General features: G+C 35.0%; 6 protein-coding genes and 6 non-coding genes across 15 annotated transcripts; 7 read left to right on the top strand and 5 right to left on the bottom strand.

The window, feature by feature from the left end:
• Positions 1–463: 463 nt before the first annotated feature.
• LOC103858706 (beta-glucuronosyltransferase GlcAT14B) lies at positions 464–2,761 on the top strand. 4 transcript variants are annotated; one of them, XM_009136114.3, is made up of 5 exons: positions 464–766; positions 838–1,475; positions 1,558–1,633; positions 1,901–2,016; positions 2,090–2,761. In XM_009136114.3, exons 2-5 carry the CDS (start codon positions 863–865, stop codon positions 2,596–2,598), a joined length of 1,314 nt encoding a protein of 437 aa, XP_009134362.1. In that variant the 5' UTR covers positions 464–766; positions 838–862; the 3' UTR covers positions 2,599–2,761. The 4 variants fall into 4 exon arrangements, with proteins under 4 accessions (XP_009134362.1, XP_018513608.1, XP_009134360.1 ...); XM_018658092.2 differs by having other exon boundaries at positions 860–1,475; XM_009136112.3 differs by having other exon boundaries at positions 464–751.
• A 3,820-nt stretch (positions 2,762–6,581) lies between these two features.
• On the top strand, positions 6,582–6,722 carry LOC117133254. Its single transcript, XR_004457077.1, has one exon. It is a non-coding gene; the product is annotated as a small nucleolar RNA snoR134 (small nucleolar RNA).
• Positions 6,723–6,768: 46 nt separating this feature from the next.
• LOC117133248 lies at positions 6,769–6,855 on the top strand. The gene has a single exon (XR_004457071.1). It is a non-coding gene; the product is annotated as a small nucleolar RNA U36a (small nucleolar RNA).
• A 32-nt stretch (positions 6,856–6,887) lies between these two features.
• Positions 6,888–6,979, top strand: LOC117133184. Its single transcript, XR_004457021.1, has one exon. It is a non-coding gene; the product is annotated as a small nucleolar RNA Z223 (small nucleolar RNA).
• Positions 6,980–7,009: 30 nt separating this feature from the next.
• LOC117133193 lies at positions 7,010–7,121 on the top strand. Its single transcript, XR_004457029.1, has one exon. It is a non-coding gene; the product is annotated as a small nucleolar RNA Z278 (small nucleolar RNA).
• A 69-nt stretch (positions 7,122–7,190) lies between these two features.
• On the top strand, positions 7,191–7,299 carry LOC117133234. Its single transcript, XR_004457061.1, has one exon. It is a non-coding gene; the product is annotated as a small nucleolar RNA snoR97 (small nucleolar RNA).
• Positions 7,300–8,071: 772 nt separating this feature from the next.
• On the bottom strand, positions 8,072–9,052 carry LOC103858707 (calmodulin-like protein 6). Its single transcript, XM_009136116.3, has one exon. It carries the CDS (start codon positions 8,726–8,728, stop codon positions 8,264–8,266), a length of 465 nt encoding a protein of 154 aa, XP_009134364.1. The 5' UTR covers positions 8,729–9,052; the 3' UTR covers positions 8,072–8,263.
• Positions 9,053–9,760: 708 nt separating this feature from the next.
• Positions 9,761–9,832, bottom strand: TRNAT-UGU. The gene has a single exon. It is a non-coding gene; the product is annotated as a tRNA-Thr (tRNA).
• A 134-nt stretch (positions 9,833–9,966) lies between these two features.
• Positions 9,967–11,417, bottom strand: LOC103858708 (cytochrome b6-f complex iron-sulfur subunit, chloroplastic). The gene is made up of 5 exons (XM_009136117.3): positions 11,194–11,417; positions 10,867–11,111; positions 10,543–10,660; positions 10,293–10,475; positions 9,967–10,210 (listed from the first exon to the last, which is right to left on the bottom strand). The coding sequence occupies exons 1-5, from the start codon at positions 11,401–11,403 to the stop codon at positions 10,106–10,108; spliced, it is 861 nt and encodes a 286-aa protein (XP_009134365.2). The 5' UTR covers positions 11,404–11,417; the 3' UTR covers positions 9,967–10,105.
• A 2,085-nt stretch (positions 11,418–13,502) lies between these two features.
• LOC103858709 lies at positions 13,503–17,620 on the bottom strand. Its single transcript, XM_009136118.3, has 5 exons — positions 17,412–17,620; positions 16,064–16,486; positions 14,865–15,987; positions 14,643–14,789; positions 13,503–14,386 (listed from the first exon to the last, which is right to left on the bottom strand). Exons 2-5 carry the CDS (start codon positions 16,100–16,102, stop codon positions 13,791–13,793), a joined length of 1,905 nt encoding a protein of 634 aa, XP_009134366.1. The 5' UTR covers positions 16,103–16,486; positions 17,412–17,620; the 3' UTR covers positions 13,503–13,790.
• A 630-nt stretch (positions 17,621–18,250) lies between these two features.
• Positions 18,251–19,466, top strand: LOC103858710 (frataxin, mitochondrial). The gene is made up of 5 exons (XM_009136119.3): positions 18,251–18,521; positions 18,602–18,674; positions 18,759–18,806; positions 18,912–19,006; positions 19,119–19,466. Exons 1-5 carry the CDS (start codon positions 18,298–18,300, stop codon positions 19,246–19,248), a joined length of 570 nt encoding a protein of 189 aa, XP_009134367.1. The 5' UTR covers positions 18,251–18,297; the 3' UTR covers positions 19,249–19,466.
• A 5,583-nt stretch (positions 19,467–25,049) lies between these two features.
• LOC103858712 (xyloglucan endotransglucosylase/hydrolase protein 9) lies at positions 25,050–26,425 on the bottom strand. Its single transcript, XM_009136120.3, has 4 exons — positions 26,155–26,425; positions 25,967–26,067; positions 25,673–25,866; positions 25,050–25,600 (listed from the first exon to the last, which is right to left on the bottom strand). Exons 1-4 carry the CDS (start codon positions 26,321–26,323, stop codon positions 25,192–25,194), a joined length of 873 nt encoding a protein of 290 aa, XP_009134368.1. The 5' UTR covers positions 26,324–26,425; the 3' UTR covers positions 25,050–25,191.
• Positions 26,426–26,579: the final 154 nt, after the last annotated feature.

Consider the following 26,579-nt stretch of genomic DNA (forward strand, 5'->3'; position numbering starts at 1 on the left):
AGGAAGAGTTCACTCTTTGTCCTTTTAGATGGATTCAGTTTCAATACTTTTCAGTTCACTCTTGTCCTCTTAAAGCTTCCTTTTTACACGCGCTTTGAGCTACTTGGTCAAACGAACATTGGTCACGCGCCTTCTCGCTCATGTCGCGCGTGTCGGTGTGAGAGAACTTCAGTTTCAACGTACTGTATTACTTTAAGAGGTCGTTTTCAACATTAATTAAGCTAATCACATAACATTAAAATCAGATTGGTTTTGCCAACAATTTAAGTTATCTCTCACTAAGAAACCCTTTTAATCTTAAAAGAAAAAAGAAAAAAACTTTTGTTTATTACCATCGCGTCGGTTACTCATTCCCTTCTTCAGACCACTGCGAATCTAAATACAAAAAGATCATCCCTTCATACATACAAGATTCTTATTCAGAAGAAGCTTCTCCCTTAGTTTCCATCTGCAGGAGCATCAGTCTTTGTCTTGTTATGTTTTTTTGAACGGATGCAAAGACTTAAACTTTAAGCATTGTTTGGGTTTCTTGAACTCGATTTAGTTAAAATTAGATCTGAGTCAGCTTAGGACTAAACAAAGCTTTTTCTCGCTTTGCCATGCCAAAAGCAATCAACAGTACTAAAAACCCTTTTCTTATTGTTCGGTTGGTGCATTGGTTGTTGGTGTTCTTATCAACTTCTGCGTCTTCTATTAATTAGCTTTTGAGGGGACCTTCGGACATAAAACTCTCCAGCTGAATATCTATCGGGTTTGTGTTCTTCTTGTAAGTTATATCAACCCTTGTCTTTATTTGTACAAAAAGATTAAGACTTTGCTTAGTTTTGTCTGAATCAGGTTTAATCATTCATTGAATAAGGGAATGAAGAAAGTGTATAGGAAGGTGATTTGGATCAGACATTCAGGGTTTAGGGTTTTTAGAGACAAGAAATGGATGTTCCCTTTTCTTGCAAGCTTGGTCTTGTCGGTTACTCTCTTAATGTCTCTCATGTATGCTGGATTTGAGACTTCTTATGTGGAAGAAGAACCGTTATTACTACCTTTTGATAATCTCTCAGAAGAATACTTTGTAGAATCACATCTAAGAAAGTCTTTGAATTCGAACTCGAGTTCGAATTCATCAGAGGTTCTTCCTAGGTTGGCTTATCTGATCTCAGGGACCAAAGGTGATAGCCATAGGATGATGAGGACTTTGCAAGCTGTGTATCATCCAAGAAACCAGTACGTTCTGCATTTAGACCTCGAAGCTCCACCCAAGGAAAGACTAGAGCTTGCTATGTCTGTGAAGAATGATCCTACTTTCCTTGAAGTTGCAAACGTCCGTGTTATGTCTCAGTCTAATCTTGTTACTTATAAAGGCCCTACAATGATCGCTTGTACGCTTCAAGCCGTGGCGGTTTTGCTTAAGGAGAGCTTGGATTGGGATTGGTTCATCAACCTTAGTGCATCAGATTATCCTCTTGTGACACAAGATGGTTAATTAAAACTCAAAATGACATCTTTGCTCTTTTTGTTACATAGTGGTGGGGTGACTCTTGTTTGTTACTGAACTTGCAGATTTGTTGTATGTCTTCTCCAACTTGTCTAGGAGTGTGAATTTCATTGAACATATGAAGCTCACCGGGTGGAAACTGTAAGTAGAAACCACTAAAGTGACAACTGATTGATTGATTACATCTGTTTAATGGGGTCCTGAGATTTTAGGGGCTATGAACAATTTAGTAAGATTTTAATAATTTTTTTTATTTTTTTTTTTTGCAAATTTAGGAGTCTTTGTTCATGTAAATTATTTTTTTAAATTTTGGGGGCTATAAGCCAATGTTTTACTTCGCTATGTCCAAGACCACCCCTGCATCTAAAGTATTGAAAAAACTTTTTGCTTCCCATGGTGATCTTGTAGGAACCAGAGGGCGAAATCAATCATTGTTGATCCTGGCTTGTACCTATCAAAGAAAACTGAAATAGCTTGGACTACACAGCACAGATCAATCCCCACTTCTTTTAAGCTGTTCACAGGTTAGTAACTTAGCATCTTCAACTCCAAATTACATAAGCATGTGTCCTTATGTCTTGTCTTTTCATCTTGCAGGCTCAGCATGGGTGGTTCTGACTCGGTCTTTTCTTGAATACTCAATCCTGGGATGGGATAACTTCCCTAGGACGATCTTGATGTACTACGCTAACTTTGTATCTTCACCGGAAGGATACTTCCACACAGTCATATGCAACACTAAAGAGTTTAAAAGCACGGCTATAGGGCATGACCTGCACTACATTTCTTGGGACTATCCTCCAAAGCAACACCCTAACTCTCTATCGATGAAGGATTTCGACAAGATGGTCAAAAGCAAAGCACCCTTTGCTCGAAAGTTCCACAAGGACGATCCTGTGTTAGATAAGATCGATAGAGAGCTCTTGGGACGCACTCACAGGTTTTCCTCGGGAGCTTGGTGCGTTGGGAGCTCGGAGAACGGCTCTGATCCCTGCTCTGTTAGGGGAGATGACTCGGTTTTGAGACCAGGACCTGGTGCTGAGAGGTTAAAGGAGCTTGTTCAGACGCTTTTATCTGATGAGTTCAGAAGTAAACAGTGTTCATGATGAGAGGAAATGATTATAAACAAAACTCAAAATTGTACATTGTTTTTGTTTTACTCAATAGATTTGTAGGTTCTGTTATACAAAACGATCATTGTATCTTAAAAAATTTCTAATATAAAGCAAGAACAGTAGAAAGCTAGAAATTTCAGCTCAAATTGATCAAGGTTTAAGTAAAGCTGTTGTATCTCTTGAACGAGCTTGAGATTAGGTCGTTCATGTCGACAAGTCCAGAGATCAGAGAAAATGGGAAGTTTCTTTTTGAGACAATAGACCATTAATGGTAGCTAGATGATTGACATGAAGCTAGAGAACTCTTTTAAAAGCTGGTTTGAAACAAATGTGTGAATACTAAACATTTAGGAACCAGTCAAGGGTTTAAAGACCAACGAAAACGTTCTGATGTAGATGTAACGTAACTAAGACATTGTGATTTAGACGCTGTTTTCCATTAATCACTAATCACCTTTTTAGTTCTGTGAAAACATGGAGCTCACTTTTCCCAAAAAAAAATCAGTGTAATTAACCCATTAGACACTGGCTCTGGTTTTCGGTTCAGATTTTTTGAGTTTCAGTTCTATAAGAACTGTTATACAAAATGCGAAAACAGATGACGAAAGGCGATAAGTAACATATAACGTAGTTTACTAAATTGTTTATTTCAATTACAGAAGAAAGATTTAGAGAGATTTCAGTGTGTATGGGATATTCATGGTCTAAAACATATAGCTGAAAAACTCGTGGACTTAGGTCTAATAAAACTTCTAAACACTGAACTTCTAAGTATGTATCAATTTCACCTGGATAGTCGCGTATGTTATTGACACCCATTTATTAATGATAGTTGAGATTATTAATTGAAACTTCAAATTTATTAATGTTGATCAACTCATCTTCCAAATTCATTGTTATTACATCTTCTGAACAAAATTTGCATATTATATACGGATGAACACTAACAGTCCAAGCCAAAATTGCATAATTGATAGCATGTAAGACATTGATCATACATGAATCAGATTGTCCCAACTTATAGCTTTCTAAAATCTCACAATAAAATCTCTAGTGATAATGCATCTTAAAAGATCTCATGATTCTAACATCACAAGGTTGATTTTTGATGTCATATTTAGTGGCAAGAAGAACAACACAACATTCACCAATTGTCCAATATTTCTTGGATGTCCTAGAAAATTATCTACCCTAAACAAAACTCTTATACCATTCCTTTTTATATCAAGCTAATATATATAATCTTCAAAAATCACACTTATCATTCGTGCTGTTTTGTTGGCACGGTAGTGACAATTCAAATTATCTATGTTCACACTTATCATCCAAACTTTTTTTATTAGCACAATAATGACACTCAAGTTATCTATATTGACATTTTTTAAAAAATATGGTTTTGAATATGTTCCAATAACCCATAAAAAAAAATTCAGACTCTTCTTAGTTGCACCAAATAACAACTATTAACCTTTCTTTGTCTAGTATTTTCCTTCAAGTTATTTCGTTGCAAAAGAATGATCAACTTGTATCTATAAAACAAACCAGTTTCATTCATATAAGAACATCTTTTATTTTAGAGTAATTTAAAGTGTAGACCACTTTTCATCTTTTATATTACATAGTAGGACAATTTAAGCTCCATCATTTATATCGACTTTACAAAGAAAAAGAGAATATAAAATTACTTTCATGCCCTCTTTTCTTTCAACCAAACCTTTTTAAAAAAAATTTCCAAACCTATACAATGAGATAGTGTTAATTTGAAAATGTCTATGTACTCTTTAGCAAACCCCTTATTTAATGGGATGACGAGTGTCGAGGATCAAATACAATCATTAGAAACTGTCTAAAATCGATGGATAGTTTGGTAAATTAGAGGATGAGAGGAAAAATATAGTTTTTTAATGATGATCTTTTAAAAACTCTCTCTCTCTCTCTCTCTCTCTCTCTCTCTCTCTCTCTCTCTCTCTCTCTCGAATTTCAATTGCCGATTCATAATTTTTTTTTTGTTACAAAATGATTTCTCTTTGTAGCGATTGAGGCGTTGAATGAAGAGGTTAGCAAAAGTTAATCAGTGATGGCATATATTGAGAAATTCGACGTGGGTGAACGGGCAAATTTTGTCACTTGATTCGGCAATTGTTATCTCCCTTTCATATGTTCTTCCATCTGTAAAGAAAACAAAAAAATAGTGTCTGATATGGTAATGCATTCTAAAAATAATACTCTCTATGTTTTAAACTATAGGTAGTTTTAGCAAAAAAAAATTGTTTCACGATATAAATAGTTTTCATGTTTCAATGTATCTTTTCTTATAATTGGTTGAACTTATCGATTAAATGACACTTTTTCAAAAGTAACAACTTTTTTAACATTAGTGTTTTTACCTAAAACTACTTGTATTTTAAAACAGATGAAGTACTAGTTTTTCTGTGTAAAAATGACTCTCAATTGTAATTCTCTCTTCAACTTTTTTAAGCAACTCGAGAAGTTCATTGATATCTTCTTTTTCTAAAGCAGATCCCGATTTATGGATCTCTCGGTTCAATAAGGGTTTCAAAGAAACCAATTTAGTCATTAGTAAACCCAAATAACTTTTTTTTATACTTAATCTCTTCGTTAGTTGGGGGAAGAATCCGCACGAATCGGATTTTTTGATTATCTATTCTTTTTCATATAGCTTCAAGTTTCTTTTCTATACCTTGTACATCGGGAGAAATACTCTCACCAAGATGATGATGAAAAGACAATGCATAGTTGTATTTTAAAAAGATTCAAGCTAGCCTTTAATATTATATTAGTGGAAAAATAGTATTATAACAAAATCTCGTAAAAAGACATAATATATAAATAAAATTTTGATTATTTTTAATTAATATAAGTATAAATTAAAATATATAAACAATAATGTATAAAATGTAAAAAAAAATTAAAAGATTATGAAAAACTATATTAATAAATTAAAACTCTGTAAAATAATACATATTTTGAAGTTCCGTACACGTTTCCCCTTAAAAGAATGACCATATGACCTTATTGTTTTCTAATTCATATTGGGTTTTTGTACAAAGCCTAGTAATTCTATAACATTCGATAAGGTATTAAACCGACAATGAGGGTGATTGGTTGGACTTTATCTCCCTACTTTAGCTTTATTTATTTTTAAATTACTAAATTTTACCAATCATGCTTTAGTTTTACTTTTAAAAATTAAAGTCTACATCAAGTTTTTATTTAATTTTACCAATCATGCTTTAACTTTATTTTTAAAGCTACAGCAAAAAAAAAAGCAAAACTTTTTATTATGTATTTTAGGCAAAAATGCTACATCATATTTTTATAGGCTGTAGAATCTGTAAAATGTAAAAAAAAAATATCTATAATATCAAATAAATTATATAATCATAATAAAAAACTTTTATAAATATTTTAGTTTTGAATTTGAGTGTTTTTTTAATTATTAAAATATTTAAATAATATAAATATTATTTACATATCACTTTTTAAATTACAATAAATTTTGATAATTTATAAAAAAATATTAATATAAATTATTTTAATTCATATAAAATAATAATTTTATATATACAACACATATTTCATATATTTTATTTTAAAATATCTACAGCCTATAACTTACAGCTACAACAAATTTAACTACAACAAAAGTCTCTGCAGAAAAAATCTACAGTAACAACTTTACAGCTACAACCAATTTATCTACAGCTAAACATCGACAACTAAATTTTTTAAGCCACAGTCCAACCAATCATCACCAATGATCAAAAAGAAAAGCGAGTTAGAGGGGGGTATTCTAGACAATTTGGATGTGGGTTAGCTAGGGTTTTTAATGGAACGCATATGCTCTCTCTGTATAAAAGTAGCCGCATGAAACATGAGCTAACCATCTCACCTCAAGATTCATTCTCTGTAGTTTAGCTCTTTTCTGTGTCTGGAGTTTAGGGTTAGAAGTTCCGCAGGAGCCTCCCGGGCTAGTCTGAAAATAATAATTTGAGGAATTAAGCCCCAAAGCTCCTGCTAGATTGGTGACATTCGTGTTGCAGTTCTGTCTAAATTTCTCCTGGCTTAACTGTGTCAAAGCAATGTCTAGATTTCGTATTAGTGATTGTTTTTATTTAGTTTGATAATCAAAGGTGTTTTTGGCTATGATTACAAAATATCCGCGCTTCTGAGATTTATTCTGTGAAGTAATCGGAAAACAATGGTTGAATTTCTTAATATGAGCCTTCTCTTTGATTCATTATTATTTTAGTTTTATTTTCCGGCAGTGATGATTAAAACTAACAGCTTTACGCCAGTTCTGCTTCAGAAGATTCTTGATAGAAGAAGCTGTATAAAATCTGAGCCTTTTTTTTAATTTTATGAATGTTTTGTTTGTGTTGCCGATGAGGAAATCCAATTATGTGAGGTGCAGTGGAGCTGAGACCCTGTTTTCAGGGAGAACCCCTTGGCAGAAGCTGCAATTTCTATGAAGCTAATGGACTAACTGAGGCGTTTTGTCTTTTTAATCTGTTTTAAAATCTATTGATCGATTCATTGTCTGAGTTTAACTATACACTAGCATAAGCCAATGTGCTCGTAGTCTGAATAACTCAGAAATTGATAGTGTTTTACATCAGCTTTATCTCTGCTTCGGCCTTGGGATATTAGTTAAACTAGAACACTATATTATTTATCGAATCAACTATCTTTATGGGTATATTGTGACTATTCGTATTGTTTAGCGCTGGATGGCAATGAGAGTAACATAATTTCGTTACCCAATTTTGTTCTGAGGTTTTTATAAGCGAGATGGAATGCACTATATGGTGTGGAATGGAAAGTATTGATGGTGACCAATATTATAAAGGCCTAAACATGATGTGAATAAACATACAAAGTGTCTTTTGTTGTCCAGTTAAACACATTTTATAGCATAATGAAACCCTTATTCCTGAAGAAACAAAGGAAGCACTAATCTTCTAACCAAAGAAATCAGTACATATTAGTTTTCTAAAATTTAATCTGTTGAGATGCAGTAACTGGCAGAATTCTAAAAGTTGAAACGAACACTTACAATTCATCAAATAGATAATACTTTTGTCATATTGGTATATGATCACTTGGAACTCTCAATGTTTATGTCGAGCTCTGAGTTGTGTCTTTTAACGAGTCTTAAGTGGTGGTTTTGGTGAAGCGAGTTCATATAGGAGTTGGTGAAGTGGTGTCTTTTAGCTTCTCTTCATGGTTCAAACACATCCTTTGGTGTAGTAGACCTTGTTCTACAATCTCGGTGCAGCGTGTAGCTTTAATTTCTATCATAGGGGGTTAGGTTCTTAGGAATCAAATTTTTGAGGATTAATTTTCTTTTTATTGTGCAGCTTCTGATGGTTGAGGCTTTTCCAAATGAGAGCGGGTTTTGTGCTCCATGCAGTTCTTTCGTCTTTTCTTAGTTTATAAAAAAAAGCATCACAATCACATTATAATTAATTAATAAACAAACAGGTCTACAATTTTTACAACGTGCTCTCGTAAATCTTTGACTATTAAACACTTCATTTACCAATCATGTGATTTTTCCTTCTAGAATGCGAGAGAAAAATGGTTAATCAAAAAAATAAAATAAACCAAAGTAAGAAAAAAAGATCATTAATTATCAGCTCAAAGAGCTAAAAAACCGACCCTTCTTCATCATTTGTCTAAACTCCGTGTAATCAACTCTACCATCACCATCAACATCCACTTGTATTATCATCTTCCTACATTCCTCCAAGGTTTTACCTTGCTTGAGTCCCAAGGAAGACAAAACCGCTTTCAGTTCATCCACTGTAATAAACCCATCTCCATTCTTATCGAAAACGTTGAACGCTTCCTTCATATCTTCTTCTCCTATCTCGTCCTCGTCTTCCACCATTATCGTCTTGTAAAGCTCTCCAAACTCTTCAATGTCGACACAACCATCGCCGTTCACATCGATCTTGTCGATCATCTGCCCGAGCTCCTTTTCTGGTATTATGATCCCGAGATTTTTCAATGAATCGTTTAGCTCCTTCTTAGTGATCCGTCCGTCTCCGTCCTTGTCGAATATTTGGAACACACGTTTGAGTTCCGTGGTATTCATTTTTAGGAATAGGGTTAGGTTTGGATTTGAGTTTGAGTTTGCGTGTGGATGAAGTAAGCGTGAAAACAGAGAATGATGAGACTCCGCGAAGCCAGAAAACAGTACTTTCTTGGCCCCTTGGAGACCCGGCAAGGGGAGTTTTAGAAACTGAGGAGAATGTTAAATAAATGCGATTGGAAATTTTAGCCAAAAACTCGAGGTAATAAATACGGACAAAAATAGAAGAGACAAAGAGAGATTGTCTTAGGGTTGGATTACTGTTGGTGGAGAGGGAATGTTGGTCTTTTAAAGAGGACTTGTGGCTTTGTATCCAAGTCTTAGAAAAGTTTATTGGTTCTATAAATTGCAAACCAAAATACTTTAATTTTATTTTTAGTTGATTCTTATTTATATCAAAATTTAATACTACAATAATATTATATTAGGTGAACACTATACTAAAATATCAATATATTGACGAGGAATGACGAAAAATTGATGCATTCCCTAACGTTTAAAAAAAAAAAATCACCATTCACAAATAATTTTTTTTCTTCCTCATTCTTTATTTTTGTAGGGAAATAAAAAATAAAATTTTTTTTTGTTGAATTTGAAAAAAAACAATTATTTTTTTTCATTATTCCAGTTTTATTCTTTTACATTCGTTTTCTATTCGTTCATTTTATTTTCAGAATGGTCAGTGTTTAACATTATCATTGTTTATAATGTAATTAACTAAATAATCTGTTTGCCGGCGGTTAAGATCAAATCCGTTGGAGTGGTGAACCACTTCGTTATACTGTCCCAACTATGTGAAGTCTTTAAATTCACTTTTCTAATAAAACAATAAACAGAATATGTCAACAGATATAATAATTTGTTAACAATTCGTTTTTTTTTATGATGATATTTGTTCACATTCTCATTTTAATAATCGCTTGTATTATGAGAAAGGTAAGTGAAAGTTAAACAGTTGTGAAAAGGGAATAAAATAAAGGGTGCTATGTAGGAGATACTAATAACATATAAGAAAACAGAAATGGGTTTAAAAAGTGCCCACACGCAGGATCGAACTACGGACCTTCAGTTTACAAGACTGACGCTCTACCACTGAGCTATACGGGCCTTTTGTTTAACTTATTATTAAACTCATCATTGTCACAGTTTTGACTGTTCTGCAAACGCAATATGTGAACAAACCGAATCTATTTACACCAAAAGACTCTAAAAGAAAAAACAATGTGAAATTAAACATAAGAGATGGCAAATGAATGAACATAAAATTCATATAAGAGGGAAGAATTCACAGAGTAATGCCATGAAGTGTATGATTACACATAGCTTTTACATTATAAGAACATTCATACAAGTATTACACAAAAGAGTTGTTGCACAGTCTTAAGACCACCATGGGGCATCACCAGTCCTGAAATCAGTTTCAACCCATGGAACAAATAGAACCTTTCCACTGTCATCAATATCCGCGTGAGCCAAGGCAAGCGACTGTTCCATCAAATTAAGTTTTGTTTTAGAATATTTACATGAGAGATACGCTAGATCTTTTGCTATAATGTATTTGACTTACCAATGGTGCTGGACCTCTAACGACTCTGCCTTGGGCGTTGTATTGGGAACCATGGCAAGGGCATAAGAACTTGTTCTCAGCTTTGTTCCATGGCACAACACATCCAAGATGAGTGCACACTGCGTTTATACCGTAGGTCGCTAGAGTCTTGTCGTTCTCCACAACTAGGTAAGTTGGATCTCCCTATAAAATAAAAATCCACACCATTGAGATGCAAGAACCTTTTTTCAGTACTAATGGATTATTTTACCTTTAATCCTTGGGTCAAGGTTCGATCACCGGGACCATGAGTCTTAAGCCACTCTGCTGCAACTACATCGTTTCCAAGTGCATCCTTGGCTGGAGTACCACCACCTCCACCTCCGGATCTGCATTTTTTCAAAAAAAAGAGTAGAGATTGAAACCAAGAAAATTGGATTACAAGAAACTCTATATAGGCCCAAAATTGCTATAAAAATAAATAAATCAATTCTACATTTTATTTTATTTTGTAAAATTTCTTATTAAATTCAAAATAACCTTATTCCTAAAACAATCACAAATCCTGACCTAGAGGGATTAAAAGGAAACTGACCCAGGAGGGGCAAAGAAGGTAGCGTAAGGGACAAGCATGAAGCCAGTTGGGAGAGAAAGAGCTCCGACAAGAAGAAGATTCAAAAGCTTCCTCTTCTCCATGTCTGGAACATTGTCTGCTGGTATACTCGTCGCTTGACAAGCAATTCTCAGACCAAGCTTCTCCTTTCTCACCATCTGATGATTCGTTGGCTTCACAAACATCACACGAGACATCGCCAACATAGCGTTTCTGCTCGAACCAAGCTGCACCAAAGAAAAAAAAAACACATTAGAGATCAGAAACATATGAAACAAGAATGAAACTGTTCAATGATCGAGTGTGAACCTGAGTAGCAGGAGAAAGGGAGGAGGACGCCATTGATGAAGTCATTGAAAACTTTAGCTGAAAATATGAAAGGGTTTTGGTGATGGAGCTTTTGATGTTATGGAGGAGGAGGAAGACAAGTGGGATCAGACAGAGAGCTTTTAAGACCACTGAAGAGAGAGAGAGAAGCAGATAAGGCACGCGCCAGCCTCTGGTTCGATATATCCACATACTTTTCAGATTTTTGGATTTCATGATGACGTAATCATCAATGGGCTTCTTAATTGATCTCAGCCCATATAATTATTTTGATTACAGAGCAAAAAGGTAGCCCAGTGAAGTAAATTCAGATAAATAAATAATTGTTTCTTGGGCAGCAAGCAAAGCCTTGGATACTCAAGCTTATCCCACTTTCTTGTGTCTCTTTGTCTGCCAAAATGAGAAAGCCAGAGATATATCTCTCTGTCAACTTCCAGTGACCAAAAGACTGAATCATTATTACACTGTGATTGTGTATTTTTTAAGTGTATGAACAAATTGAATATTTTGCAGGTGGAAGGTGAGATGTTTGATGCTCAGATGATAGACAGATGATGGAGAATGTGATCTTAGGAGCTCTTAAATGGCTGATGCGCTCTGTTACTCCTGTCTCCTTTTCTTTCTGCCTTAGTTGTCTCTTTGAGCTCAAAGAAGATCCTTTACTACTAAAACATTCACTCAAATCTCAAGCTACTGATCTTACTGTCTCCAATATGGTAAACAGTCCCGGCTTTGGACTATGGCAAGTGGGGCAATGGCCCTGGGCCCAAGGGTCAAAAAAAAAATTTAATGTAATTTGACTAATTGTAAAAGGTTCATTTTAGTTTGTTAAAGGATCAAATAGTTTAATAAACCTATAATAAAAGGTCCATAATCAGATAAACCTAATTAACTTATAAAAAGACAAAACAAGAAAAATTTCTTTACGCTTCCTATTTTCTAATCTTACCGTTGATGGTAAAAGAGAAGCTCTCGAACCCAGCAAAAGTGAACAACACAAATCATAAACCAAAATATATGTTCTATTCACTGATCAGTTAGTGAGATTTCTTTTCAAAGTAGAGGTTTGTTTAATTGATTACATCTATATCTTTTACTCTCTTAGTTTATTGTTTCAGGTCATAAAAATGAATGGGCACAATACTCGTCGAAGAATTGATCATGATCAAGGCAATGGAATGAAGAAATGTTTTATAGAAAATGTCCATATTTCAAGTTTCGCCCAAGGCTATAAAATAGTTTAAGACGGTCCTGATGGTAAACAGTTAATATTTAGTTAACTTTTTCTTTATTCACAAGAAATCAATTTCTTCAGCGTCTTTAATCTAGAAGAATATTTGAAAAAATGCTGCAGATCAAGTTACTCGAGTTTAAACCATCAGTGATTGTAGCTGCTGCCCTTCTATTTGCTTCTTCGGAGCTCTGTCCTCTATAGTTTCCATGTTTCAGTAACAGAATCTGCCAATGTACGTACATATGTAAATAAGGTAAAAGTTTGTGAAACAATTAACCATTTTTTTTTACCGCTATCCCTAGAGAAGTTTAATAATTGGTTACATGATGAGCTAATGGAGTGTTACAAAGCAATACAGGAGCGAGGTATAGTTGATGAGAATGAAGAAAGCCATGACACAGCAGCAGTGAATGTGCTTGATCAGCAATTATCTAGCTGTGAAGAAAGCTTAATCACAGCTTGTTCACCCTGAGACGAGGAAAACTACTACTCGTCCATGTTAAGCTAAAAAGGTGGTTTATGGTCAGACATAGTCTCCAACCAATGCAATCACTTTGCTACTTCAAAACCATTTTATGCTGGTCCCCTTCTCCATCAATCTTCTCTGCTTTAAATAAGCCATTACTCCTCATTGTAAGACAGGAGAGTGGTGAATGACCAAAGACCATATCACAAACCTTTTTTAAAAAAAACTGTGGTTATTTTTACTATGTTCTGTATTTACAGTATTTTTTCTGCAGTTAAGTTGTATCACTTGAGGGGGAATAATCAGTGTACATTTGTTCTTGTATGTATATAAAAGTATGGTTATGTTACTCTTTTTTTTCTTTGAACAATGTTACTCTCTGAGCAACAATGTGGTCACGAGAAAAAAAATGAGAAAACTATTGAATTTAATTTCCAGGAATAAGATTGTCTCATGAGACTTGGTTATCCCAGTTATGATACTCTTTGGATCTTTTTACAGTTTTGAATAATTCACTTGCCATCACTGCACTATTTACAATTAGAAATGACCATCTGGTTTACTATAACCAAACTAAAAAACCGTATTGGATTCAGACAAACATTTAAAGAGACAAGAGATTCAAAGTCTCTTTGCAATATATATAGTATATAACTCAAACTGTGCTGAAAAGAATGTATATAACACTGTTTCCAATTTCAGACCTTATTGAGAAGCTAGAAGGAAGAAACAAAGCTTCTCTGAAGTAATTTTTAATGCACAACAACAAAAACACAAAGATGAAACATGAAGATAGGGATGACGTATAGTGTATAAAGGAAAGCATCTTCATCATTACCTCGTAGAGGAATCTCTCAGGAAACAAGAGGGAGGGAGAGATCAGACAGGTCCAAGAGTTCCTTCACTTCGACTTCTTCTCATAGAGAGCTCAGATCTCAGAGTAGACAACCTATCACCAGCAGCAACATGATAATTCTCGTAAGCAGCTGGTGATACTCTGTGTCCCACGGGCGGAAGACGGCTGCTTCTCTCCTTAGACCTTTTCTGCAAACCCGAACCTTTACGAGCCGTGGATGATCCACCTTTGTGAGTATTGGACGCACCAAGGCTACTCTTCCGGCTACTGTTTTTCATCTCTGATGATCTGAGACCTCGTTCCAACTGGAGGGTACCTGTCCCGAGCCGAGCATCCTTAGCGCCTTGTCTGTTATAGTACACCAAATGCGGCAAGAGTCCCAAGAGGTACTTTCTCAGTTGTTCATCACCAACGTTCTTCTGTGCAGGGTTGCCTTCCAAGCTTATTGCCTGGAGAGAACTGTAGTTTGCAGCAAGCAGGCCGAGAGATTTGGTGGTTGAGAACTTGTTGAAGCGTAAGTCCAAGACAGTTAGTTTCAAGAGACGATGAAGACCCTCGATTTCGCTGATTTTGTTCCCAGCTAGGTATAGTTCTTTCAGAGAGGAGCAAGAAGCCAAACCTGACCCAACAAAAAAAAAAAAAAAAAGCTAAAATCAATGCTCAATAAATTGCTAGGCGGTGTTTAGGCTTTTTATAGAAGATGATTGTTTAGACGAATGCCTATGTCGATTTTTTGAATGTCTAAACCAATTTTTTTCAACGTTTAGACTGATTTTTAGAACGTCTAGACGGATTTTTAGAACACTGGCAAAATACATCAAACATGGTGTCATAAGAAAATAAATAAAGAATGTAGCAGAGAAAAGGTGTCATACCATGTCCAATTCTCAGTATTTTGTTGTATCTCAAGTCTAGTACTCGAAGACGCGTGAGTTCACGTAAGCCTTCAATCACAGAGATGCTGTTCTTTGACAAGTTCAACGCATGTAGCCCTCGAGGAAGAGCACCAGGAGTTATCCTAACTGAACATGTATTAAGATCAGTAAGAATGGACAGTGTAGCAAATTAGCAAAATCAGGCAAATAAATATAGCCTACCTATTGCGTTTCCTGAGAGATTGAGAACTCTCAGACCAGCATATGCACTTAGGAACGGTATCTCAACCAGACCATAACTAACCAGCTGGACTGTGGTAGCAGAAGCACTCATAGAGGATATATATTTTTTAGCAGCTTCCATTCCAGGACTTGACTTCATGACATCTACTTTATTAGCAGAAGCTGTTGTTGGCTCAGGCTCTCTTGGTAACTCATCATCGTTTATTTCATCAGCATCCTCTAAAAAGTCTACATGCTGAAGGTCATTGACCCAGTCCTCAATACGCTTGAACTTAGAATCCTTTCCTGGAAACTCTGCTGCCTTGTTTGATGTTTCTCCTTCGAGGAAGTTTGTTAACTTGAGCTCATCTGTAGGTGGTACTATCCAATCTTTTGCCATGGAAGAATAGTCATATCCATCATCATCATAGTCCCGATCATGATCTTGCTCTTGCTTCAGCTTATCTGTTTGTTGCGTGTCTAGAACGTGAAGGTCATCAGAGGATCTAGAGTGGTGAGAAGGTGAAGATTTCTCTGATGCAGAGTCAGCAATGTTAGGCATTGAGTTTGACCTCACAAGCAACGGTGAGCCATAAGGCGTTTGGCTGTTTGAGTTGTCCATATGTTCTTCACCGGATAACAACGAGGTTTCATCGAGCTGACGGCTGTCTTCATCAGCATGATGATGATCACCAACCGAGAAGATAGACCCATAGAGTGCTTGTTCAGAGCCCTCCTGGTAGGCAGAAACTGAACCTGGAGGATCTTTCTGAATCAGATTAGGACTTTCTTCTACACGCTTGCTGCTGCTCCCCCCAAGTTCAAGAGAATCTGGTGGAGAAGTGATCTGATCTGTTCCATTATCTGCGGCTTCCCTCACATCCAAGTACAGCTCATCCCCATGAGACTGACTTTTCTTGAGGTGACGTGCCTCATGTGTTCCAGCATCATGCTCAAGGACGCCACTGGGTTTAATCTCCTCAGATTTCCAGACACGCTCAACACCTGTGGAGCCAGATGGTTTGCTGTTTTCACTAACAGAAGGAATGTTTCTTCCAAATATGATTGAGCTCAACCCTTTTGATTTAGACCCATCTTTTCTAATCACCCCTTCCTCGGATTTCTGCATCACCGGGAACATAGCAACAAGTTAGTTAGTGTCCTCTTAGAAGACAAGAGTCAATGATGTTTCAAGTTACCTTAGGTCTATGGGGGTAGAAGCATGAAAACCTTACCATTGTGTCAAACTCAAGAACATAGAGTACATCACCCACTTGAAGAAAAGAGGAAACTAAAAACTAAAAAACTGTTTAAACTTTAATATACAACACCAAGTAGAAACGATCAGATTTTGTTGAAGAAAAAGGAAAGTTGTGGAGGTTGATGAACGAATGTTAGCCGTAATCAAGGGTTAGACCCTCGGAGACACGGCGCAGCCTCCAGATGATTGAAGCTAGAGAAATGCTTGGAAGAGAAAGTGAAGGCAGGAGTTGAAGGCCACCCCACACCTGCGCAGAGGTGCGAGAAGCACACGTCTTTGCAGAAGCGGCCAGAGTGAAGAAGATTTGATTTAGAGCTTAAGAAAGCCCCAGTTCTTCCTCAAATCCCAATAAGTTGCTCACCTGATGGACAAAAAGAAAAACATAAAATTAAACAAGAGAGCTATATTAACTCTCAGAAAGCTTGCAAATCAGATCATTACAACTTCAGACCAAAATTAAAGGGAGAAAAAAAAAGCTTGCACTTCAGATTATTACAGCAAGAGAGCTATCGTCACACTCGGACACGACCCAAGAAAAAAAGCAAAAAGCTTGCAGTTCAGATTATTACAACAAGAGAGCTATCTTTACACTCGGACACAACCCAAAAAAGGAAACAAAAAGCTTGCAATTCGGACCATAACAACAAGAGAGCTATCTTTACAATCAGACACGACCCAGAAAAAGCAAAAAGCTTGCAGTTCAGGTCATTACAATTTCAGACCCAAATAAAGCAAAAAACTTTTCACTTCAGACCTTAACAAAAATAAAGCTATCTTTAACACGACCCAAAAAGGCAAAAAGCTTGCAGTTCAAATCATTTTTTTTTTTAACAAAAGAGGCTATGATAGAACTTTCCACTTGCAGTTCAAATCATTACAACTTCAAACCAAAAAGAAGAAGCAAAAAGCTAGCAATTCAGACAATTAGAACAAGATAGCTATCTTAACACTCGGACACGACCCAGAAAAAAAGTAAGAAGCTTGCAGTTCAGATTCAGACAACAAAAAAAAGCTTGCTGTTCAGATAATTACAGAAAGAGAGCTAATCTTAAAAGACCTAAGCTAGCAAACAGCTTGCAATTCGGACCAAGACAAAAGAAAAGAACAAAAAAGGGTTACAGAGCAAACAGAACAAAGATATCCACCGACGGTCAAAATAGAATCGAACAAGAAGTGACCCAACAACCGCAATAACAACAAAACACGAACACCACCCGTAAGAACGAATCGGAGATCACTCGAATCGGAAGAGAGAGAAGACAAGAGAAGACGAGAGATAATCTCACCAGAGCGCAGAGCTAGATTTGAAATCGAGAGGAGGATTAGAGCGAGAAGATTCGAAGTCATCAGCTCCAGAGAACGATTATCTTCAAAAGGAGAGACTTTTGAGGTAAAGCTACGCTAACCCTAAACGACACCTTTTTTGGACCGAATCAACAAAATTTGTACGACAAGTTGTCAACGGCTCTGATTTTTCCACACGTGACGAAATCTTCTTTCCACACAATATTTCTTTTAATTAGATTTTTATTTGCGTTATAATTAACCGAACCGCATGTACTAACCCGGCTATCTTCCCCCTGCACCCAAATCAATAACCAGAAACAGTTTACAAGCAAAACCATAAGATACCAAAGTGTAGTATAAAGCTCTAGCATTTTACCTGTTACACCATGTACCTTATTCACATCCTAAACCGGTTTCATTTTATCTACAAACCGAGAATTCCTAATCTTCTTTTGTACATCTTACCTTAATACATGGAAGAGCTAATATTCTTATGTCTCCTCTCCACTGAAACTAGAGGGCAACTCAACACCATACCTACAACCATAGTATATATTAGCCTTGAACGTTCGGTTTTTGATTCGATTTTTGGTTTAATTTATGGTTTAATAAATCAGAATCTTTAAACAAGTCAAACCAGCTAAACCAGTAAAACCAGAGCACAAGGCTCAGAACCGAATTTGGTTTTAAACATGATATTTTTAATGATTCAAACCGGCTCAATCTAAATTCTTGTGAACCGGAAGGATTTTTAGTTAACCGAAACATCAGAAACACTCGAACCGGCTAAACCTAACTATTGGGCCTCAACATGGGCCTTATTGGAGACCGAAGAATAAGACCGAAAGAGAGAGAGACGACGACTGTTTTCGCAACAGAACCGCCATGGCTGCTACAGCTTCAAGGTTTCTCCGGAAACTACCGAGGTCTCTCAAGCTCCCTCAAACCCTTGTTCGTAGAAATCCCACAAGGGTTTTAAGCTCTTCGACTCATCAAACCACCGAGCCGTCAGATTCATTACGGCGAATAGGATCTCGTCTTCTCCGACATGATTCTATCACTACAAGAAGCTTCTCTTCTCAAGAAGGTCCTGCTCCTATCGATTACAGGTAACTCAATCTTTAATTATGAAATGAAAATCCTAATCTCCTCTCCTGCTAACCTTCTCTATCGTTTTAATTTGCGTCAGTTCGATTCTGCAAGAGGATGAGTTTCATAAATTAGCCAATGTGACTATGAATCACCTTCTTGAGAAGATTGAGGTATGTATGTAAAGGTAGAGCCTTTAGATTGCAAAAAGGTTTATACTTTGTCCTTACTTAACATGGTTATGGTTCAATGTTCAGGATTATGGTGATAATGTCCAGATCGATGGTTTCGACATAGATTATGGGGTAAAGACAGACTCTTTGATGCATTTAAGATCTTGTTTCTGTATTTGGAAGTCCATGTGTGTGTGTGCTTATAAAGTTAGTCCTTTTGTTGATGTTTCCAAACAGAATGAAGTTCTCACACTAAAGCTTGGATCTTTGGGCACATATGTACTCAATAAGCAAACTCCTAATCGACAAATCTGGATGTCTTCACCTGTCAGGTATAGATTTTCTTGTCTGGATCATCATATGGAGTTGACTTTGTGCTAACACAGCTTGGGTTGATTTCACATTTATCTCATCTTTGTTCTTCTTTTTTTTTCATTGGCACAGTGGCCCGTCTAGATTCGACTGGGATCGTGAAGCTAATGCGTGGATTTATCGGAGGACAGAGGCGAAGTTGCATAAACTGTTGGAAGAGGAGTTAGAGAGTCTATGTGGCGAACCAATTCAACTCTCATGAGAAAAAGCCCTTTAAAACAATATTTGTGAGTTTATCTATAGGAGGACTTGGAACTGCTATCTATGCCCATCAAAGGTGTATCTATGAAACATTCAGAGGAATAAACAAACTAGAAACAAGAAGAAAAAAGTTGTTTCAGCATTTACACGTTTTAATTAGAGCTGAAGCTGCTTTTATGCGTTTTATATCAACATTTTTCAGAGTAAAACTCTTAATAATCACTTGAGCCATTAGCAAACTTTTCTGTAGTTTTTTCAATGATCATATAAGATTTCACCAGAAAGAAAACTTTTAGTAGCTAATCAACCTTCTCTGCCAATCATTGGCCATCTTCATCTTTTTCTATCTCCTCTAATCCACAAATGCTTTCAGAAAATCTCATCCAAGTACGGACCTTACCTCCATCTCCGCATCTTCCACCTTCCCATTGTTCTCGTCTCATCTGCCTCAATGGCCAGCGAGATCTTTAAGTCCCATGACGTGAATATATAGTCCTGTGGCCTCCCTCCAATCGACGAGTCCCTCTTTTTCGGAGAAACTGGATTCTTCTCAGCTTCCCCATGGAGATTACTGGAAGTTCATGAAGAAACTTCTCATCACAAAGCTACTTGGACCACACGCAATCGAGCGGTTACGAGCCGTGCGTGCAGAGGAGCTAGAGCGGAGCATTCGTGAAGGATCATGTTTCGATGAAGAGAGAATTCGTGAAGCCGAGCAGAAGAACTCGTTATGGACTGTTTAGAAAGTGTTGCATTCTCATACAGAAAATAGAAGAGAGTATTCTTATCTGGTTCACTCTGAAGAGTGAAGAACATACCAAATCAGTTATATTCTATTAAATGTATAGAGTGAACTGCTTCAGGAAGATAGTATGAGAATAGAGGATACCAATCTGCTCTTTTTGATCAAAATGACTTGTTTGAAGATTCATCTTCACAAATGAGCGCAAGTGGGAGACCAATCAAACCAACTAAAAAACTTCAAAAATGCTTTAAACTACAGTATGTCATCGTGGAAACCGGAGTCTACGAAGCCTAGGTGGACATGATTTTTTTTTTATGAGATTCTCTCATTACATCACTCTAGTCTCTTTATAACTTGGTTTATTCTTTAAAGTTTAGCAAACTTCTAGCTCCGATCACTCTCTACCAAATCAACTAGTACCAGTTGGTGAGGTTTTCTGGTCCTTCCCTCATCTATTTTCTATCTTGTTTGTGATTATAACTTCAGCTTCTGCTCATTATGCAGCAAACTGTGTTTTTTTTCTTCTTCTTTGGAACACAACTGTAACATTAGGTAGCTCTACACGACCTCCTCCAACCATCACTGTCCGGATTGGAGAAGAAGCTCAAGAGCAAGCAAATCCTGAGTTCGTGAAATGGATAAGAAAAGATCAACTGGTCATGGCGTGGCTTTTCGGATCTCTTACCGAAGAAGCTTTGAGATCTGTCTACGGTCTTCAATCGGCGCAAGAAGTTTGGTTCAGTTTGGGAAAGAAGTACAACCAGGTTTCTGCGACTCGCAAGCTTGATCTTCAGAGAAAGCTTCAAAGTATGTCTAAGGGTCAGAATACTATGACTGAGTACCTAAATGATGTCAAGAGTGTTTGTGATCAGTTAGATTCGATAGGGTTGTCCGTTATCTGAACAAGAGGCCATTTATGGAGCTTTAAAAGGTCTGGGTAAAGAGTATGAATCCATTTTTACTGTCATTGAAAACTCTATGGATACTGAAAAGTAAAAATAATATGATTTCATATACTATAACTCATGAACATATGACATATCTACATCAAAGTTAAAGTATGTCACTAATAATACCAAACAATACTATAACATATGTTACCAAACCCTAAACCAAAAACTATCATGAATTAATGTATATTCACTCATCTATTTTAAAAATAATTTAATTTTAGTAAAACTAAATTTACATCATTTAGAAATGTTTATTATTACATGATTTCAATTTTTTTCCTATCAAAATATTTTTTTATAAAAATTTAAATTATTCTTTGTAAGTATTCTCATGCAGAAGGCTATAATATTAAAATTCAATACATTTTTTTTTGTTTGGTCATAAGGATGTTGTTGTAATTTTACTAGTCTTTTGGGTTACTTTTACATTTGATTGATTTTGGGATACACTTTTGTATTTAAAATCAAGTTTTGAATCATTTGTGTAATTTTTTAATCTATTTTTTCAGTTAATCATATTTATATTGAAATCATATATTAAATAAAATATGACGGGAAAAAATAAGCAAAAGAAGAAAGAGAGAGATGAAGATGAAATGAATCAATGGATAGGATTTGTAATATTACATAATATATACAGAATAATCTAACCATGGTTTTGTTATGTGTATAGATATACAATTATATTTTTAATTGTTATGCAATGCAAATACTCTTAGGAGGTGTTATTTAGTTATGATTCAAAACCAATTATTAATTATTTGTAATCTATCAAATTTTAAAATTTTAAAATAAATTTAAGTTGACGGATTCTAAAATCTCTACAGTATGCATTCGATTTTTAATTAAATCCTTTATTCATGAGACTTCATAAGCAATAATTTGAAATCAATCCAAAATACAAAGAATTTTGGAAAATTACCACAAATAACACATTCATAGTACCACTTTTCATGTTTACACTAACCACTTTTACCCTCACTTTAAATGAAGGATAAAAGACACTTATATTTTTAGGGTTAACTAATATAGACTTAGGGTTTAGAGTTGAGTGGTGAGGTAGGATTTTTGGAATGTGAAATTTAGGATTCTAATAAATATATAAATAAATACTAAAACAATATATAAAAATTTTAAAAATTTGTTTCAAACATAATTTTTGATTTTCAAAAAAATTTCAAAAAAACAAATTTTGAAAAAAAAATAAAATAAGAAGTTCGAATTTGAAAAAGTATAATTCAAAAACATAAAAAATTATTTTTTTTATTTTTTTTTTATTTTTTTTATTTTTATTTAAATAATGATTTATTATATATATATATAACAACGGTACAAGAGTATTTTGACACTTAATGAATAAATTACTTTTGAAAATGTCCATTTAATGATGGTAAAGATGAAAAGTGGTACGTTGAAAATGGTAAACATAAAATTTTTCCAAAAATTTAAAAATCTTTAAAAGTTGAATAACACTAGATTTTAAAAACCGGATTTAAATCACTAATTAAATAACACTAGATTTTAAAATAAAATTTATAATCATCATTTGAATAATAACAGTGGATTGTGTTTAGATTTATACTCTATTAAAATACATCATTAAATAACGCCACATTTCATCTTTATTTTAAATATTAATATTAAAATACACTATATTCGAATATTAATGGGATCCACAAAATTATGTTTTTAAGATTATTTGTTAAATTTTTAATATTTTGGTACCCAACAATTTATTTTTTGAGATCCGCTATCACCAGCACTGTCCTTTATTAATATGTTTATAGAGTTAAGGACATAGCAGCGAGCGTAAGTAAACATAAACGATCTTACAAATAACATAATTATTAGTTTGATATATTTATCCTCTTATTTTTCTCATTCCTATAGTCTCCATCCTGCAATTTCCCCATATAAAAGATGTCAGCTTTTCTATGCACACATGACACAACATAATAAAATAAATGCATATTGTATGATTACTAAATGCAATTATTTAAGTTTGTATTTATATTTACTTGTTGATGATTAATGATTGCGTAAAAACACAAAAAAAAAGAACATTCATGACTGTTATACATATAGCATATATGTTGAGTTTTAAAAACTGGGAGATAGAAAAATCTCTTAAAAGTAATAATAATTGTTTCTCTTTAAATCACTTAAAAACAATCATAATAGTTTAACAATAAACAATTCTGAACAATTAGTCAAAAAAAAAAACAATTTTAAACAGGAACTGACCAACACACAACAAAAAGGTAATCAAACTCAATAGAATAAGGGAAGAGACCATTACTGTGATGATTGAGGTGAAAGACTAGGTGGATGACATTTGAGCTCACATTCGTCTGGGCATGCTACTGGATCTTGAAAGAAAAATCCGCACAAGAACAAACATTTGTCCATGCATGCATTTCCTTCTACTTTTCTTTCCATGGTCACAATTATTATTGATACCATCATCATCAATAAAATGCATTTCTTCATATTCATCTCTCTTAAATTTTTTCTTATGTGCATATATGATTATTAAGAAGAATGTACGAATATATATATACACATAAGAAAATATATGGTCTTAATTATGTTCAAACATATATGGTCTTTATTACTTTTATTGCTTTGACCAATTTTCTTAGACTTTTTGCATATGCAATATGTAACTAGTTTACCTAAATTTGGTAAAATATATGCATTTAATAAAAAAAGGAGATCGATATATGAAAACTTAGGAGTAATTATTTGGACCAGGGAGTTGAGAACTTGGATCCCCTATACATTATTTACCAAGTGATTTTGACACATATCATCATCACATTAATTTTGAAAACTAAAATGATGACATGACATACTAATAAAGACGACATGGTTTGGATTAATTATGACATTGACACTTACATTTAATGTTGTTTTATAATTTTTGTAAGTTTTTAAAATAAGGTAATAACTTATAAATCATCATTAATATAATAATAAATAGTAAAGTTAGAAATATAATAATATATAATAATTTTCGAAATATTATTTAATATTATTAAATAATTTTATAATTTTTATTATTAAAAAATTGAGAAGCATGCTTACGTGTCAAGTTAAGAGCGCTCTTCGACCTTTTTTTTTTAATTGGACCGATCTTAATAGAATTATTAAAAAAGTAACATTAAATGAACCACTTAATACTTTATTATATATCATTAAATTTGAATATGGAAATAAATAATCATCAAATTTTATTTTATTTTGATGTTTGGTCTACATTAAAAAAAAACATGATTATTTTTATGGAAAGAAAATTGGAAAAGAAAGATAAAGCCCAAGAGATAACGGGCAAATTGTATACATATTTGTATACATAGTGTTACAAAATAGTTTGAGTAAAATTTGGTTGCATAACCCTACTTCTCCCCTTTTTTTTCCTTTGCTTTGCCGGCAGAGAAACTAACATGTCTAAGGAATGAACACTAGCAGTGACTGCGTTTGAGTTCCATAGGAAAGTTTTGGGATTTGGTGTGTTAATCTTCACAATGGCCTCTTCTGAGTATAAATGGAAACAACTCACAACCTTTTAAGTCTCTGGAGCTTATCACCAAAAACCTCTAAATCTATCAAGCTGCAAAAAGTTCTTTCAATTAAATTCTTGGAGAAGAGGCAACTAACCCTAAGTTCATTGAGGGCCTAAGCAAAATTTCTAGAGCTAATTACTCTAAAAGAGGAAAGTTTGGATCTGTGAAGAAATCTGAGAGATGAGGTTGGTTGTACAGAATCACAAGAGATTAAGAGAGTGAAGTAAGTTTTCGAAAACTTCCAAGGATTGATGATTAAGGAGGTAATCTAAAACCAAGGTGAGATGACTTGTGCTTCAAGGCTCTTAACTTTTGAGATGTTACAATCCAATGAGGGAAGTTGAAGTAGTAATTGGTAGTGCCTTCATTGTCAAAGATCTTAAACCATTGTTAAAGATCTGTCTCCATTGTTAAAGAAAACAATAATACATAATCAAGCTTTTGTTTTCCTCGAGATTAGGGTTTGAAACATTAAAAGAAAACCCTAAAAGCTATAACGTTAAGTGTGTTTGAGGCTGTTTCCACAAATATGGCATTTTCTATTTAAACCCAAATTTAAAATTAAACAAAATCAATAGAAATTTGATTATTTATACATAAACAGAATCATCAAAGAGCTACATGTACTCTTGACCACAATAACTTCTTGCCCAAGTTAAAACACAAGATTGGACATTAAACTATAAATGGCGATGGTGCTGGCACTCAAGAGGAGTAACAGGAAACCTCGCAGCATCATAGCAATAATCATAGATCATATGGTTAGCTCGAACCCAAATAAGCTGATGATTCTGATGAAGACTCAACTCAGACACAGTCGGCTCATCCCACCAGAATCTCTGGTCTTCTCCATTACACTTGCTTAGGTCAGTTGTTGTCGGAACCTCACAAGCATCAATCTTGAAATCTTTGTAAGAAGCAATGAAGGGAGCGTGACTCCAATCTGTTTTCACAAGACCTCCTTGTGTTGCCCAATCATCTGCGTTCCATATGGAGCTGTACACTCCCATCGCTTGATCTTTAGCAAATGGGATGCCTTTATCCTCAAGATTCTTGTGGACACGAATAGGAGTCTCGTCTACCATAAACCTGTAATAAAAAAAATAAAAGAATCATTACAAATATGGGTCCACAGTCTCATCATTGAGCAAGAAGACTTACACAACACTGCGTTTACTCCAGAGGATAGAGTAAGTGTGGAACTCAGTGGTGGGATCGAACCAAAGGTTGAGTCTTTGCTCTCTGTTTCCAACTCCGTTCACGTAGACGTTTGTCTGGACTATGTAAGGCTCACCCGTTGTGTTGCCTAAGAACTCGAAGTCAAACTCGTTGTGGTTCGAACCTTCTGAAGACATCTGTAAAAAGGAGAAAACATTGTAAGATTTCCAGATTTAGAGTCCAAGAAACTGAGCAAAAGAGTGTTTTTATTTGTTTGTTTGTTTGTTTGTTACGTACGTAGAAAGCAGTGACGGTTCCTGCAGAGTCACCCTCCACGAGCTTAATCTGGATAGAGACTTTACCGAACAAGTACTTGCTCCTCGACTCGAACCCAGCTCCTGAAACAATGAATCAAACATGAGTTTACATAAACACCAGAAGAAACAGAACAGAGAGAAGAAAGGGATTGGTTAGAGATTATGTACCAGAGGAGTTGTCAAGCTTGAGTTTTGTGACTTCTCCATCGTTGACACAATGATCCATAGCCCAGCTTGAACGGTAAAGGTCCTCGAACTTAGCTCCAGGAGCAGCCTCACCACAAGAAATCACACACACCATCATCATCATACACATGAACCAGCTCATACCCACCATTTTGTTTTTAAATGTCTCTCTTTTTCACTCTACAGTCTCTCACACACTTGACTCAGTGAAGGAAACAAGTGAGAGAGGAGGAGATTTATAAAATGCGAGAGAGGGGAGGGGAGGGGAGTGTGAGTGAGCTGGCATACAGTGGAGAGAGAGATGCCACGTTGGATTCGACGTGACAATAATAAGTAGACAAAAACACCCATCTTCGTAAAGATAGATCACTCAAAACAAGAGAAGAGATAAAAGTTAGAGTTTGGGA

This window comes from Brassica rapa, chromosome A03 (assembly GCF_000309985.2).
Source record: "Brassica rapa cultivar Chiifu-401-42 chromosome A03, CAAS_Brap_v3.01, whole genome shotgun sequence".
Classification (NCBI taxonomy): Eukaryota; Viridiplantae; Streptophyta; class Magnoliopsida; order Brassicales; family Brassicaceae; genus Brassica; species Brassica rapa.